The sequence below is a fragment of the Pezoporus flaviventris genome, unplaced genomic scaffold (genome assembly GCF_033815535.1).
Source record: "Pezoporus flaviventris isolate CSIRO_AGI_PZ_B2104156 unplaced genomic scaffold, CSIRO_AGI_Pfla_v1 ptg000055l, whole genome shotgun sequence".
Taxonomy (NCBI): domain Eukaryota; kingdom Metazoa; phylum Chordata; class Aves; order Psittaciformes; family Psittacidae; genus Pezoporus; species Pezoporus flaviventris.
This window is the reverse complement of record NW_026892603.1, coordinates 3904392-3921996: the sequence shown is the minus strand read 5'-3', so window position 1 is coordinate 3921996 and position 17605 is coordinate 3904392. Positions and strand designations below refer to the sequence as shown.

Below are 17605 nucleotides of genomic sequence, written 5' to 3'. Positions count from 1 at the left end.
ATCTTATCTAAAAAGCTTTCTTCTACTGCAGTTGATAAGCTGTACAACATTCATGCTCAAAAAGTATGTCTACTCTTTCTTTATATAGAGGTACAGTCTTTACAGAAAACACTAACATTTAGAAATATCATACTGTATAATGGTATTTAGAAAAATAGATTAATAGGAACTAATGGCTTACTAAAGGTACCTTTTTACATTTTAACTGCTGACACAGAGTCCAGTGCCAGTGTAACAAAAACTGCCTTTTCCCACCCTGTCTCTTAATTAATAAGTGCAAATCTAGTTTTCTGGATTATTTCATATACATCTGAGATTATTTAAAACAATTTATCATTAGCCATTAGCAATAATTTATCTATATGTTATATAGTATTATAAGGCTATTAATGAATGGTGAATCACATGGTTTGTCAAGTGACTACGAAAAAATTGAGGTTACTTCTATATGGTAATTACTTCTTTTGTACTATATACCTTCAGATAAAGCATATACCCAAAACCCCAACTTGGGGGTAGGAGTGCATAAGCAGAGAACCAAATTATAGGTTAAAGAAAAACTGAAACAGCTATTAAACAATGTGTTTTATTTTAGAACACTGAAACTTGAACTTGAAAAATACTGAACAGGGGAATTTGGTCATACAAGATCAGATGGAACCCTAAGAAACACCGTGTAAAGGTATCCTCAAATGTTTGCAGGATGAAAGCAGTGAAAGTTCAAGTATGTGACTTGAATACCAAACTGATGATTTGGGTTTTTTTAAGGAACTTGGAGGAAGGTTGCTCCAAGATTCCATATCGTTATTTTGATTAATGACATGGGAATCTCCACTGGATGCAAAACTTGGGTTTTAATTGTAATGAAGTATTAGAATAGGTACTTCTAGGCTGTCATTTTGTAAACCTACATGCTATTCAAGACCATGCTTACAAAAATTCTATTCCATGAAATTTCTGTCGATAGTTATACAATAACCAAAGAGAATCAAAGATTGAGACACCCTGAAAACTGCAAAACACCCATGACCACTAACCCAAAACCCTGAGAAGCAATCTGTCTGTAATAGCTATATCATATCATCACATTAGATATAATCATCTAAATGTGCTAAAATATTTTGAAAATTTACCCCTACATTTCCAGCTCTAGCACTGTGTACATACTAATCAGAAGGTCCAATATTATTAGGACACCACACCATGCTGTTTTGAAAGCCCATAGAGCTGTAGCACAATACCCAGCTCTACATCCATGGGCTGAAGCTGAAAGTCATCCTGTGGACAAGATTAGTGACCAGTTTGCCAGCAAAAATACTGTGACCTTGCACATGCCCATACTACAAAGCCTTTTGATTTATCTGAGAGCTGCCTTGATAGAAACATTTGCATATAAGGGGGGGGGGGAAACAAACCCCCAAAAAATCCCCAACCAGAAAAACCCCAACACATCCCCAACACATTACATCAATCAGAAGTAAGTATTTTGTCACCCCTAATACTAGTAGCCAAAATACATGGAAAAATACATTTCTGGAATGGAAATAATGTCATTTAAGAATACCTTCTAGAACACCTGGCTACAAGACTGTTCTGAACAAGGAATCGCTACATGATAACTATATATATGTACTTTGTGTTGCTTTACATGACTTAATAAAGATGTAAAGAATTACACATCAAAATTACAGTCAAGCATTCCTCATGTAGCGTGTCGCCTTCAGTTCATTTAGTTGCTTGAAGATAGCTTGCGTTACATCTTGCATCCATGTGATACTTGCATCAACATGCAACAACAATAGGACCCAAGACTTTTAAGTTAATTTGCAACCTCCAATGAACTTGGGCTATAGCAGCAATAATACGTACCACCCAAGAAAAACAGAGGAGCTGGGAAAGAACTTTGAAAATAAAAACATGTTAAAAACTTATGAGAAAGGATGTAAGAAATAAGCTTAGGTAGAGGCACTAGTGATGAGCTGTGGGCAGGCAACTAGATATAACTTAAAATGATTGAACATCTGCCATTTCGGTTTATCAGCATCTTATTATTTTAACATTGAACTGTGTTTGCCGAACAGATAATTAGTTAGGAAGATACATTTTCCTCCAGGGCAATTATTAATTTCCTTCTGACTTGAAAGAAATGAAAAAGCTTTTAGTGTAGATAAGCACACCATTATATTTCAAATCTGGTTTAGATTCTCACAGAACTGAATCTGCAATATGATACGCAAATGAAAAGCAAAAGAGTATTGTTTTATTTTTTAAATCTGTTTCAATTGCTATGTCATTACTTAATATTCAACAACCAGATTTAAATATCCTTCTCCCCCTCTGCCCCACAAATATATTCAAATAACTGGAATTTTCTGTAGTAGTAGCTTTGTTCAGAAACTCAGAATAAGGCTAGTATTCAGCTTCAAAGAATTCAGTTGCTCTTAAAGACACTTACACACTGCACTGATTTTCAGTGCTCCATGTCGAGCTTGGATTCAACTGAGTTAAAACTGATCTCTACTATAATGAAAACAGAGGAATCATTTTAGGATTAAAAACTGAAGAAGGGATTATGAAAGCTCATTCTTCAACCAGCAACTGCTAATTCCCATTCTTTCTATATGTATCTCTGATATCCTATATGAATAACATCTACCTACCTCACAGGAAAAAAATATCAGTAAAACATATTATCAGATGCTGCAAAAAATATCTATTGAACTATGCTGCAATTATAACACAGCCATTAGCTATTTTACCTAGTCTCTCTAAATACTGATAGTCAAAGAAAATTCTTGTACAATATTTTCAGCTTTAACTCTGTACTACTTTTTGCCAGCAGCTCAACACAGTTGCTTTATTTAGACAAAAGTTTGAAGCTACAGATCATAATATATATTCTTTAGCTGCACAAGACAATTTCTTTGCTAAAACATTTGTAATCTGCTACGTATATTGTTTTATGTACCTAAATAGAACTAGTTATTAACCAACCCAAACCCCAAATCATATATACCAGTTTCCTCCACCAAAATACATAGCTGTTTATGACATATGATGGTATTTTATATTAGGTGTATATTTTGTGTGCAATTTTATATAAAAATCCTCTATTTCATATATACCAAATTCTCTCTATATATATTCTATGTTCATATAAATAAAATACATGCTTAAATGATTTAGTCCTAAAAAGTTACAACCATCTTCACTAGATGAAAGCCAAATTTATTCATAAAAGAAAAAGTGATTTGTTCTAAACTTTCTATTATGATGACCAATTTGTCCCAGAATGCTGAATAATGAAGCTGAAAATTGAACACAACTAAATGTATCTAATTTTAAATTTTATTTCTTTCACTACTTGTTTTCAATACTATACCAGACCCTCCCCCTTTGAAATAAACTGGTTACTATGGAGACAGTGATAACTGCCATACAGTAATACTCACATTGTAATCAGGTACCTTATGTTTTAAAATTTATTCCATAATTTTCTTTTTATTCCATGATTAAGAAATTAAATTATGGTTTCCAAAACAAATGTCAGAAATAAAGTAAAAAAAAAAAAAAAATTTAAAACTCACATAAGCAATACAAGGATCAAAATTATTATACATTACAAAATAAACAGATATTTATTAAATGGTAGGCTTCTATTTGTTGATTTGTCATTACCCAAGGCTATACCTATTTTGGAGGGAAATAGAAAAATCTAGTTACTTTTCTACAAACATAAATATTAATTAGAACATCCTATGTGCTCATCAATAATCAGAGCAAAGTAAAGGAAGGCACAGAATGAAGAAGCCAAAATGCATGCTAGCATTTTTTTCCCTTTCTGCCTTATAAATGGGTGGGGGAAGAGAAGCTGTATCGCAAGGAGAGACCAATCATTTTTTTGTTTACTACTTGCTCGTCTCATTCCAATACCCAGTTTTTAACCTGGTTATGATCTAATTCTGTGCTCTTGGTAGGCTAGGACTCAATTGAGCTAAAGATTTTTAAACTCACTGCCAGTCAACCTTATCATGAACTTTCATTATATGCATGTAATTAATTGGGTCCAACGAACAATATCAGGACTGAGTTATAGACTTTTCCCCCCACCATATAATTAGAATATAATTACCCACAGGATATCAGAATGATGCAAAACCTTTCCTCTAAATGTGCCCTCATTAGGAAACAAGTCTCAATGTACATTTATTCAATCAGTATGAATTAATTAAAACGTTACCGAAATAAAAGAGAGTAACATTAAAGTGTATCTGACATCTATTAAAAGACTACCACTTGAGATCTGCACACACAGTTTATAACAGAACTCATTTAACTTAAACAAAAAAACTTCACCATATAACAAGCCTTATATATGGTAAACAGAAAAGTAAAAAGGACTAGTTTTAAAATTGACAGACTACATTTTACTAAAACATTTCAAAGTATTGCAGTGAGATAGAAGGAATCTTCATATGACATTGAATCTAGACATATATATGATTCTTTTATGATACAGTATCAACTGCATGAATTTCCCCATGGTTTCTTTTTCAGCTCAGAAAATAGCTTATTATATTTAGGAATAACATGTGACAATTTCCATTTTGTGCAGTTCTGAAGATGAAAGACCTGTTATTTAACTTGGGACCAGCCACCTAGCTTTCAGATGACCAGGCATCTAGGTTCTCTCTCCAGCCTCTAAGAGAGGGGACAGTAGGAGAGGATCAAGCCAGACACCGTATTTTAGAGGAATCTCTCTTGTGTCTAAAGAAATTCCAAATGAGGCTTTTAGAAATTTCACCTGAGCTGAGATGGCTACGCTTAGGGCAAAGAGAAATTGTCATCCTTTGTGATATTACAGTCTGCAAGGGTAGTTATTTTATTTATTCTTCACAGTTGCATCAGTGATTTTAGATGTGAATGGATACCTAGAAAATGTAAAAACTGAGAGGATATGGACAAAAAAAAACAACAAATTGCAGCTGAAAGAACATTTTTGTAGCTCTGATGTAATCCATGGTGCTGTGAAATGCAATTTATGGAAAAAAAATCTCTTTATCTCTGCAGAAAGAGTTGAGGCTGGAATTCACAATTCAAAAAATGAGACATGCTTTATGAGAAAGGTAAAAACATGAATGTCCTCAGTTCTGCAAAGGAGGAAAGAAAGGATTTAGCCTGTACTCTTGAAGGAAAACTTAAGTGGGCATCTTAGTCCAAGATAAACTCTTGACAGTTTCCTGGAAGTTTGGGCTTCCAAAGTTACAAATGGAAGTGAGAGCTAAAACTTCTGGGATACCAAAGGTACAAAATTTTCCAACTTGTTATTTTTCTACAACTCCTAAAACTTAGTCTATGTGACATGAAGATAAGTTTAGCTCTGATACCTCAAAAAACTTGAGGATACACCTGGTATAGCATTGCGGATATCTGCTTTTCTTTATCTTAGACATGTATGTACCATTGCAAGAATATTACTGCTCAGCTGAAGCTAAGTGTGTGTCCTAGGTGAAAAGACTCTTGAACTGTCAGGTATATCAGATTTATACATCTGCACAAATCATTTCTATTAACAGAGACACTTACTATTGTATAAGCAAAACCAAAAATTGTCTGAAGTCATTATCAAGAGTGCTGGTTTCACATACACCAAAGTATTACATTTCTCAAAAGGAATCCCCATAAGAGGAAATGGGAGAAGCCAATTAAAAAATTACTAACACAAATAATACGTACACTGTAATCAATCGTTTCTAGAAAGAATTCCTCTTAGCTAAGTCACCGATGTATTATTTGCAACGTAAGTATTCTCATGATTTTAAGGCATTTTTGAAGAAACTTCTAGATGAATGAATATACTATGAAATTATAAAGTTCACATTAAGTCACAGCAAAATATATTTTCCATTCCTAACAATATACGTTGTGCTGAAATACATGTTTTATGTTACATTATTAGTATGCAATACTGAAACATGATTCTGATGCAGGAAAACATATTTACTTCTGCTTATGCCTTCAAAATTTGCAGATAAAACAAACCCCTTCAAGGGTGATTTGGCTCTAGAGTGGTTTTATATATCCACTAAACTTAACTAAACTCCAATTATGCAATGAAAATCTTAATTCCTCTATCCCTCTTCCTCTTCTGAAAAGAAAATGGGGTTACAGAAAAATAACTGAAGATGAAATTTCATGCTGGGGCTTTATTCAGTTTATGAGAATGGCAAATAATAAATAACAATAAACTGAAAACAGTCCAATAACAAAATCATAATTTCTACATGTTAACTTTTAAAGTATGAATTAAAATCCTGAAAATTAAATAATGTAATACAGAATGTAATCATCCAACAAATTTAAAATAATATTTTACAATTATTATTTAGAACTCGTCCAGGTAATATTAAAAACACTAGTAGGGAAAAATTACAAAACTACTCTTACAAAGCCAGCTTTCCATTGCTTTATGTTCATTGACAGCAATGCAATAGTCCCAGTTTACTCAAGCAGAGTAAACCAAAAGTCTAGCACCCACCCAATCAGAAAGAAAGTAACTTACTATAGACATGAATATCATTCTTAATTATCAGAAACAGACTTAAGATTAGAAGGTATATTTCCTTATTTTACCTCCTGCACTAAATCAGTCTTTCTTAAGTTCAAGCATTTCTTAAACATTATTATGAAATACACTTAAAGAAGACAACACATCTGTTCTAAATACGATGCTGCTATGACTTTCATAAGCATAAAACATTCACTTTAATATACGAATATCTTAGTTAATTCAAAAGCTCTTTTTTCATTATAAACTGGTCAGCTCTTCTCTATCCAACCTACACATACCAAGCATTTCTATTTTCATTGAACTGAGTTATTGTTTTTTGTGGACAGATAAATTTACTGTCCACCACTGCAGAATAAAATATACCATAATGTTGATGCATAGCTTACTGCAAAACCAGTGTCATCATTCTAGGTAACCTCCGGCTTAGATCAGAGACCTCAGCATTGCAGATATACAATATGCACCCCAAGCAAAAACTGTCCATAAGAATAACTTCATTATTCTGGGAACTTGGATCTATAAAAGATGTAAAATGTAGAAGTGTTCTGCCTATACAGTTTCTGGTAAGTACAGTCTGAATAAGTGATAAAACCTGAGTCAGCGTCAGTTATAATATACCCTACAGAAAGTTCATTCTCACATGAAGGAAAATGCAATATGCACAGGATAAAGCATGCTTAGGCCTATAAACTCATCAGCCATGTTTACCCATTGTGCTTAAGGTTCACACAGTTCTGTGAATTTCACAAATATTCTGGCAGTCAGACCCAGCACCCTTTTGGCCGTGACCTATATGTCAGAGGATTACATCTGAAATAAACACACGGAAAACTCACCAGTACTACCGGGCAGATTGATGTGGGTGGTAAAATATGGTCCTTCAAAGGTCCACAGTCACATTCAGGTTTTAGATGAGAAGCACATTTGTTATGTAGCTACAGGAAGACAGAAAACAAAGATCCAACTTAGACATTTTACTACTACAGTCTAAGAAAATAGACAACCTAAAATGGGGTGAGTTTATTTAATCTAATTATTACTAGAGTACTAGAAGAAAATGAAACAGCCTGCAGTAGAAATCCTCTTAGGACTGACAAAACCAGTGAATTTATACTGAAGCAGAGAACAGTGGATCAAAATACCTTCCAGTTGGAAAATTGCGCATGCGGTCCAGAACACAAAATAAGAACATCACATGAGAGTACAGTAACCACATAGTGTTATCGGTGATCAAAACCTTTCTTTCAGAAAGCAGCTTCTTGCACTAAGCCAGGAACTTCTGTTCTACTACTAATGGGCAACCTCCAGTAATTTATGACAGCTTTGAGTATTGGTATATCTCTCCCATCCTACCTGAAGGTGATACAGTAACTACTGATTCAATTGTGATGCTGCAATATCTATGAAAAAACAAATGAAAAGTAAGAGAATAATGTACAAATATATAAGAGCTTTAAGCTATATTGGAGAAAATTTGGTCTTGATTGAATGAATGTTCAGGCTTCCACTGACTGCTGAGGAAGCTGAATTACTCTCTTTTTTGTACTTTATCCATAGCAATTATCCAGTTTTCCTGAAAGCAATGAGAAGAATTCTACTCTAAAAACACGGAAAGAATATCCTCACGTCTGTTGACTGAAAGAGCAGTTGCTTATGTCTGTATTGTTACAAAGGTGAAAGGAAAATATTATATACATAACACCAACACTGAATGTGTTTACTGAAATACTTTGCATTTACAATCAAGAGTTCTTGTTGATATTTTAAGTCTATTCAAATGTCTCTAAAAAGAATATTTCAACATATATATCCAGCCACACAGTACAAAGCATTCACATATAATAGGTATACTTCACAATATTATTAAAGAGATCCACAGTAAAATATAACTTCATATTGTGAAATTTGGTGAAAGTCTATTGTTTTGTACTGACTGAACTTAAAAGGTCTTTTCCAACCTAAATCATCCTATTATTCTATTTCTGTATGGATTTAAGGAAGTGTGCATTAAGTTCTTCAGGTAATATGCATTTCCCATAGAGATGAATATTTAAATTTTTTAGAAGATATACATATTTGCATTAAAGAAAAATAATCAGAATTCTGTAGTATAAATCTTATTTAACAAGTGATTTAGCTAGTATAATAGGTAGATAGAGCATTAGTTCAACAGATTCAACAGCTGTTACAAAATCTGTAGTTCAATGTCTGCATGTGTGAATCACATTTTTCCAATGACTGATTCATTTTCCATTAGATGATTTAACTATGTCAGTATGAACTCTATTTAAATTGTACCAGTTACTGATGTGTATAACCTTTACCAGCAACATGGTCTTCATAAAGTTATCTGGTAGAGTTAATGTTGACATAACATTTCTGAATTTTGAACTAAATGGCACCTAATAGTAGCCTTGTCCATATTCATTTATACTGCAAAGTCACCTTTTCAGGCAGTTACTTAGCAACAGAAAATAAAAGTCTAACGAATTTCGATTTACTCTGAGTATTAAAGCCCTATTGTGAGGGTATTTTGGTAGCCCTGTAATCTAAATCATTTGTCATGCTAATTCTCTGCCTCAGTGGCAAGGCTACTTGTACCATAATTAATGCACACCAGGCCATGGTACATCAAATAAAAGTATCTTCACACATTCAGTGGTAATTAGCAGCTTTGCTACTTGGTGGCATGCAAACTTATCTGCGAAAAAAATAGCTTAATCTTCTTATTAGTCTCTGCTGATCTTTGACAACAGAACTGGCGCGTAGCAAACAACAGAAATAGTGGAAGATATGTAGCTTTAAGGAAAATAATGCTTTGACACAATGAAATCAAATAATATGCATCTCTTCTCAAAAAAAAAAAAAAGTTTTAGCAAATTTTAAACACATTTCCCCAAAGTTCCCTTACCCCAAACCTAGCTCCTGTAGAATGCCCACCACAACTAAATGCCTAAAAGTAGGAAAAATTGTATTTGCTGGAAAGGGGAAAAAAGAAAAAGCACCCACAAAAAAGAAAAAAGGACAACAACGACCAAAAAAACCACCGAACACCCACAAACAAAAGAAAAACACATTAAAAAAAAACACAAACACCAAAACAGACAAATAAACCACATGAACAAACTTTACAAGACCCTGGTAGAGAAAGAAGATGGAATCATGGCCCTGGCTGAGAACTCAGCATAACAAGCCTCAGTGAAAAACACCTCTAAATTTGGAGATTTGATTCAGTTGTTTGACATCAGAAGTGACCCTACTAGGTTGTAAGAAGGAGAGCTATTCAATATGCATGAAAGAGGCTCAGAATTAGTTGTGGAATAACTAGCACCCTCCCGAATTACAAAAATTTTTCGGCAACAAGCCCTAAATGTGGTGGTGTACAAGGAGTTGAAAATATATGAAGGATGTGATGATAATTACATAACTTCAGAATACCCATTCAAAAATCATGCATCTGTTAGAAATTGAAAACAGTTTTCTTCAGTAACAAAGTATTATTATTAGCAAATAAAGCTTTTGCAACAAAATATACAGAATACACAGAATTGCAAGAAAAGTGAATGGAAGATTGAAAGGCAAGTAATTCCTAGTATTTTTAAAACTGAAAATTCTTGCTTATGTCTAATTTACACCTAAAGCCATGAAACTTAAATAAAAAGATTAATAAAGTTATTTTTAATATTCAACATTACATTTACAGAAAATAAAAATCTTTAAAACACTAAATACAACTGCAAAACCTCAGTGACAACATTTGAAATTCGGCTGTCAAAAAACACAGGCCCATTTTTTAATTGGAATTTTAATAGATATTTAAGCGCTTAAGTATGCACACAAGCACCCAAGGTATTTTCAGAAAAATTAAGCCCTTTTCTTCACAGTGATTTCAATGATAAAGCATTCCTCAATATTTCCTCAGTATCAGTTTTCATGGAAGTCCTCTAAATCTTGATGTGTACCTTCAAGAAGTAAAAGGCCTTTACAAATCTAGTACAGATTCATATGAAATAATGGGAAAATATGTTTTCTGAGAATTTGCAATTTCCTTTGACTTTAAGAGACAGCCTTCATAATATGTAATTATTGAGCGATATACACATATTATACAGATGTAAACACTTCTATATAGAGAGCAGCACACGCATATTTATCTGTCTAAACACAGATAGCCATTGCCTAAATTTAATTATCTGTATGCAAAACATTTTGGATTGGGTGTTCCATTCCTTACATAAATTATCCAAATTTTGACAGCAATCTGGACTACATATTTGCTTCCTTCTAAAATATTGGGTTTTAAGTAATCATAACAGCTTATCACTGAAAGTATCCTGGATCTATTTTCTTTGATGATGTTTCATATTTTGTGTTCTTGTATTAAGAAAATGTCATAAAACATCCGAACTTGTACACTAAAAACAAACATTCACTAATGCCTCAGTCTCGTATTATTATTTAAAACACTGAACAAACAACTGCTGTTTTGTAACAATAATAATGGTATCAGCAAAAAATGCAAAAGCCCTAGAAGAGACCTGAATCTTTCCCCATTTAGATTTGAAACTTAATCCTGCCTTGGCCAGGAACAGAAATACTGGCATTGCTCCTTCTAGCATGAAGATCTCACTTTTAAGGGCAGTGTTCCTTGAATGTCATTAGTTCCAGTTATTGGTTCCTGCTGAATAAGGAGTGCACAAAAGTTGTATATATTAGAGTTGGTGCACAGATTAGTATATATCAAGATGTCTCTGCTATTGTTCCCAGACACTTGAAATCACTGTATCCTACCAGATGTCCTCAATTTCATCTGCCTTTCAGTACAGCACAAATTAAGGTTTTGTCCTAGCGTCACAGTGACCTTGACCTTCCCCAGTACTGAAAAATATTTTATAATCTTCCCATAAGGTAAACTGGGAATTCTGCTCTTTAGCGTGACATATATTATTTCTATTTGTATATTGTCTTTAAGCAGAGTACACCTTTAAGCATATTTGCTTGCAAGAATTAAGGACTCCTACAAATATTCTGCATATACTACTTCTTAAACATGCACTATTCATTTCCGATGACAAAACTGAACTAGACCTTTTGAATAATGAGGCCATAAAAAAAGATATGCAGATTTTTATCTCTCTAACCTGTGCTAAATGCTTTACGATAGTATACTCACTGTAATCTGACACCAAACACAGTGAAGTCCAGTCAAGCCTTGGTAGCATTTTATAGTTTTGTGGCACTTATCACATTTTGTTGGACAGTTTCCTTCTACCCAGAAATGGTGCATTACCTGCAAAAGAAAAGTGTGGATATACATAGAGTTACTAAATTAACAGGTAAATGGCAAAGTTAATGCTACCCCAAACTTACATCAGTATTCTTTTTGGACTTGACATATGTTTTGATGCAAGATGCGGGAGCTCTTGAGACACAGCGTTCATGGACTGTGTACTTGCAAACTGAAAAAAGAAACACATTAATAGATCTTGAGGCCATGCTGCTTCTGACTACACTTTTATGAAACAAATAATGTTATCAGCATGCCATCTCTATATAATCAACCCAATCAGTCAATGAAAACTCAAACTAGACTGCTTTTTCCAAGGAATACAAAAGGCCAATTAGAACAAGAAATACTATGAAAGTGAGAAATCCAAGAATGCACTATCATTGCATAGCAGGAAATGCTTAATTAAATCAGAGCTCACTAAATTTTTTCACAATAATTCCTAAATGACAAAAAATATTAAAGACAAATTGATGACTGCCAAATGGTTTGGTGTCTCTTGCTAGTAGAAAGAAATCTATATTTTAGAAACTATAGGCATGAGAGCAGCTGGCAAGCACAAAAATAAAAGCCAATGAATTTATGTTGTTCCTTTTATTGATTTATAAATCTTAAATGGCTGATTAGTTCATTTTCAGATAGCAATTGTTTTCATGCATTCCATGTAATCACCCCAACTTTAACTCTTACTTTCCCCAATGTCATCTCCTGAGAAGCTTTTTCTTCCTAACCTCTCCACACCAGTTTTTGGTAACCACTATTGTCAGCCAGGACTGTAAAGATCACACTAGCTGCATTTGGAAAACATATAAATGTCAGGGTACAATACAAAGCCCTCCTGACTTAAACTATACAACTGTGCCTAGATAAGGAAATAATGCTATAGCTTATACCTGCATTCAATAGAGTCAACTATTAAAAACTGAGAATGAATTTCTCCCTGCATGGTGTATGTCTCACGCTTTTGACCTCGAGAGCAATTAAGCACAAAGTACTTCTAAACACCTTGCTTGCACCTATTACACAAACCCAGTGGGAGGTGCAGCCATTAATCAGACAAACTGCAGGGTGTAACATTGTTGATTGGACCATGGAGGGATGGTGAGGCACCCTGCAGTTCCCCCCCCCCCCCCCTTTTTTTTTTCCTCCCACACAATCTAAAATGCAAATAATGAAATCTATAGCAGTGCTTTGAAAATATATTGGAGAAGCAGCTTAGCGAAATAAGGAAATAGTGTAAGAGTTTTGTAACTAGGCTCAGGCTCCTTGATGCATGAAGAAACTGAAAGGAGCATGTGGATGCTCTTCAGATATTCTGGGAGCATTGTTCTCACCAAATAAATGTGAAGCACACTAACAAAAGGATTTTAAAGAAACACACTGCAGTAGAGAGTAACAGTTCTTGTAAGGCTTGTCTTTTTGGGGCAATTTATGTAAGTCACCTGCACATTTCTGGTAACTACTGAAGAAGATGATCTACATTCTATACTCAATAAAATTTCTCTTTCAAACAGATATGGCTATTAGATTTCCTCACAAGTTTACATGAGTCTGATGTAAAAGAATATTAAAGAATATAGTATTTCAAGATCTAATAGTCAATTCAGTATTTTTAATATATATTCGAGTTACTGTCACCAGCATTTATCAATCTGAAGTTACTGAATTGTGATTTGTTTCAATTTTAATAAATCCATGTCTCTCACTCCATAGTACTGTGAATGAAATTATATAATGTGAAAAAACATATGTGGAGGATCTGTATCTGGTTTAAAGAGATCTGTGGCCCACATAGAAGAGACAAACAGTTGATTTGGAAACCCTCATTCATTCAAAATAATTTCAAATCAATAGAATTGTACAGGCAGAAGGGTCTTGATCAGCTGTGATGGGCTATTTTTCATAGCAAAAATGGAGAAAGTAAGTTACACCAGGAAACTGATTAAGTTATCAAAAAGAACAATGAAAGGTGACTTTACACCATCATGAGAAGAATACAGTGGGCACTAACGATCTCATTAACCTAATGAAGCAGGGCATAACACGAAGGAATCACTAGACCCATCTAAAAGACGTATTCAAATCAGAAAATAGGTCTTAAAAAAAGATTAAGGATTAATCATTGGAACACACCACAAAAAGAAAGATATGGATCATCTATCTCTTGAAACATTCAAACAGAGATGAAGTATCTTTCAGCAAGATTTGGCTTCTCAAGATACTGGTTATGAGCTGGTCCAACACAGATACAACCTAAGGAACTGTACTAACCGCACCTAATAGTCTAATGAAGGGCAAATTAGATGTAGCAGTTTTTCTGTGTTCCTTTATCTTAAAATCTACAATCAAGTTAAGATGTGAAAGTATGGCAAGACTTAGATTTTACAAACCAACTAAACATACAAAACTTTGCAAGTGTTACAGAAACCTGACTTATGGAAAATGGGGATTTTGACCATTACAATAAAACAAACCAAGAATTCTGTGCAAAATTTGAATAAACAAACATGGAACTTAGACACTAGTCAAGTTGATATCTTAAAATATATGGGAAAAAAACCCGAATAATAAAAATATAAGGTTGAAACTTAAATACGATACTTGCTAAAAGAAGAGAAAAAAAAAAAAAAAAAGAAGCAGACCCCAAAGGGAACTAATACAGAGCTATCATCATACAGAAAACTCCCTCAAATAGTAGCTTTGAAAGCCCAATATCCAGACAAGTTAAAAATAGAAACCTGAGTGCTCAAGCATAGCAGACAAAGAGGGGAGACACCATTGTGCTGGCAACGGTTTTGTACTGGGAAGCTACTAGTTCTTTGTTATGCAGAGGCAGAACTTTTCTAGGAATAGACATGTATGCAAATGGACACTAAAATGCTTATACTCACAAGAACAGCAGAGACCTTGCTTGCCTACTCCGATTAGCATATTCAAACAAAGATTACAGTAGGCAGGCTTGTTAAAGTGTTTCAGCCTCCATACGTGCTGCCCATCATCTTTCACATTCTGCACAGGACATAAAAGAAACAGATTTCATTTGATAAAATAAACAATGACATATATAACTGCCAATAAAAATTGGAGATTGACTCAGGAACGTAAAAGCCAAGCTGTTTCTTCATTTAATACTCTTCACCAGATCACAGTATAATCATTCTAAATACACAGGCAATGATAAAATAAAAAATTCTTCAGAAGCTCATGGACATCCATGTGTTTCAAAAACAACTAAAAAAAAAAAAACAAAACAGGCTGTTGTCACTGCTGTAACACAATGCTAGCAATAAATCTAGGCTGATATTAAATTACAACCAGTATTAAAATTAAATAAAACTTGTTCTAGAATAATTCTAAAAATAAAGGTGCTGCAGGTTAGCAAATAAACACACACACACACACCCAAATGAATGATAGAAAGGATCTTTTTTTTATATGACAGAGATATTCTTAATGACCCTTAGAATTAGGGACATGTATCAATGTATGTGAAGTGGGAAATCTAGCCACACCACAATAATACCTATTGCCAGCTTTAATTTATGTTAATGTACTGCCAACAGTCTATCAAAAATCAAGTATTTAAGATTGAGATTTACATACTGGACTCTTCTCCAAAGTTGAATTCCCTACATTTAAGTTCTTATTTTTCAGTTAGCTGTAGCAGTATACTCAAATCTCGCGTGAATAGACTGATCAACTGATCAGCACTTACAACTCAGGGGCCCACTGTAACTTATGCCTACAGCTAAAATATTATCAAATCATTTATGTTTATGAAAGCAATCTTTCAGCTGCATGATTGTCCTCTTTGTTCTTAAAGGAATCATTCTGAAACTTCACTGTTATTAGAAGGCTTTTAAAATGACGTGCGCTTGGTACAGATGTTAAATTTAGTCTGTAAATTCCCAGGTTTCTTGGCAAGTGCGGCCATCGCGCTTTTCCCTTTTTGCAATCATCAGAGGTTTTGATTAAAAGAAAAAGTAGAGTAACCTAATGTAATATCGGTTGGATTTTTTGATTTATTTTTTTACCAAATGTAACATCTAATGGAACAAACGTGGTTTATGTCTATCAGCTGGAACCAGCCTGCAGTAGCTTTATTCTTCATTCTGAATTACTGAAATTCTATAGCCTTCTCGGTCATTTCATTACCGAAAAGAAATTTTCGCATAGCTAAAGGAAGCCACATCAGCCTCTGTTTCCCAGAAGCCACAGCAACAGCTGGTCTTCATCCTGTTTCTGATTTCTCACATCAAACTACTGCTACTATTTGTCATCATGTATATATAATATTTCTGACTGAATATGTAATAATATGATGATTTTCACTGATAATGATAGTCAATATAAGTGAGTGGCCATAAATTTTAATAAAAATTTAGTTTTGACCTATATTAGCATATACTGCATGAGTTATGTCCTGAGAAATCAGTATTTCTCAATTCTATGAGTCAGCCATTAACAACAAGTCAAAACTGACAAAGACTTCTTCATCCTTGGGGATGGGGGTGTGATCCTGAAGGAAAATCTCCAAGAAAATTACTTAGAAACAAAAGGAACCAAAGTCAGCTGGAATATTTTTCCTCTACCGAGATACCAGGACCAGAGCCTAAGTGGAGTTCCCCCCAGTATTATCAGGAGGAGGGAGAGTTCAAATGCCATCTCTGACAGCTGGGCATTGGTCAGGGTCCCTTTCTGCAGGAACAGCAGATGGGATTCTAGGGCTGGCAAGAAGTGTGGATGTTTTTCAATTTCCCCTGAAGAAGCAGAAATAGATTCTGCAGCTGTAGAGCAATAGAAGCCTGTCAAGCTCCTTCAAGACTGGCAGCTGAAGAGGATGCATTTCATTAAATGGATCTCCGTAACTTCCATTTTTCTTTGCATCTTACTACCACATTCCACACATTTTTAAAGTATTGTTAAAAATACACATACAACATAGTATGTGAGTTCCGAGTCTTCTGAAAGCAGAGAATTATTCATTAGATAATAAATACTGGGTAAATCCTTCTGAGAAAAAAATAGCAACCAATGCACACTTTCATTTTAACAATACTCAGGTCATTGACAGATTCAGTCATAAACAACAGGCACTTAAAGTGCACGCTAACCAGTCTTCCTTAGCAAAATATTCCATTCTAAACCTTAACAAAAATTCATAGTGATGAATAAACTTTCCTCTCCTCCACATTAGTTTTGTGCTACTTTTTTCATTTCAATTTTATCTTTAAAGAATGACCATTACATGTGAATATGCCGCTTCTTACTGGAACAGAGCATATGGACTAACTTAGCTGGCATTTTCCTTATCAGAAAAACAAACAAGTCTTGATGTGGGTGTTCTGCCAATTAAAACACTTAACTGTGTTACAGACTGCAACTGATGCAAATCCATTACATAAACACAATGCACTTTTGGAAAATAGCAAATTAAATTTTTGCTCTTGTGCACTGCCAAAAATAAGCAATAAAGTGCTGCATATGATTATACGTGCACATAACTTTTTAAAACATTGCCAAGAAAAAAAAGACATAATGTGAAACAAAGCCCCCTCAATGCAAGTCTTTAAGTATGAATAAAATCCACAATTCTGACACAACAGTGCATTTACTGACACTTACTCATTTTGCTTCCATATCCTGAGAAAGAGTTTAAAAACAAATAGTCATTAAAAAGATCTCAAAGCAGGGCAGGTACAGTAAAAATCTCTTCCTCACTTCATTATACATCACTGAAAATGAAG

General features: G+C 34.0%; 1 protein-coding gene across 12 annotated transcripts in view; it reads right to left on the bottom strand.

The window, feature by feature from the left end:
* DGKB (diacylglycerol kinase beta) overlaps window positions 1-17605 on the bottom strand; it is a 361769-nt gene that overhangs the window by 244519 nt on the left and 99645 nt on the right. For all 12 annotated transcript variants that reach the window (XM_061469232.1, XM_061469231.1, XM_061469234.1 and 9 more), the window contains 4 exons: window positions 14750-14867; window positions 11942-12030; window positions 11745-11861; window positions 7408-7506 (listed from right to left, as the gene is read on the bottom strand). In XM_061469232.1, the coding sequence (XP_061325216.1) occupies window positions 7408-7506; window positions 11745-11861; window positions 11942-12030; window positions 14750-14867 (423 nt within the window). The remainder of the gene's footprint in view (window positions 1-7407; window positions 7507-11744; window positions 11862-11941; window positions 12031-14749; window positions 14868-17605) is intronic.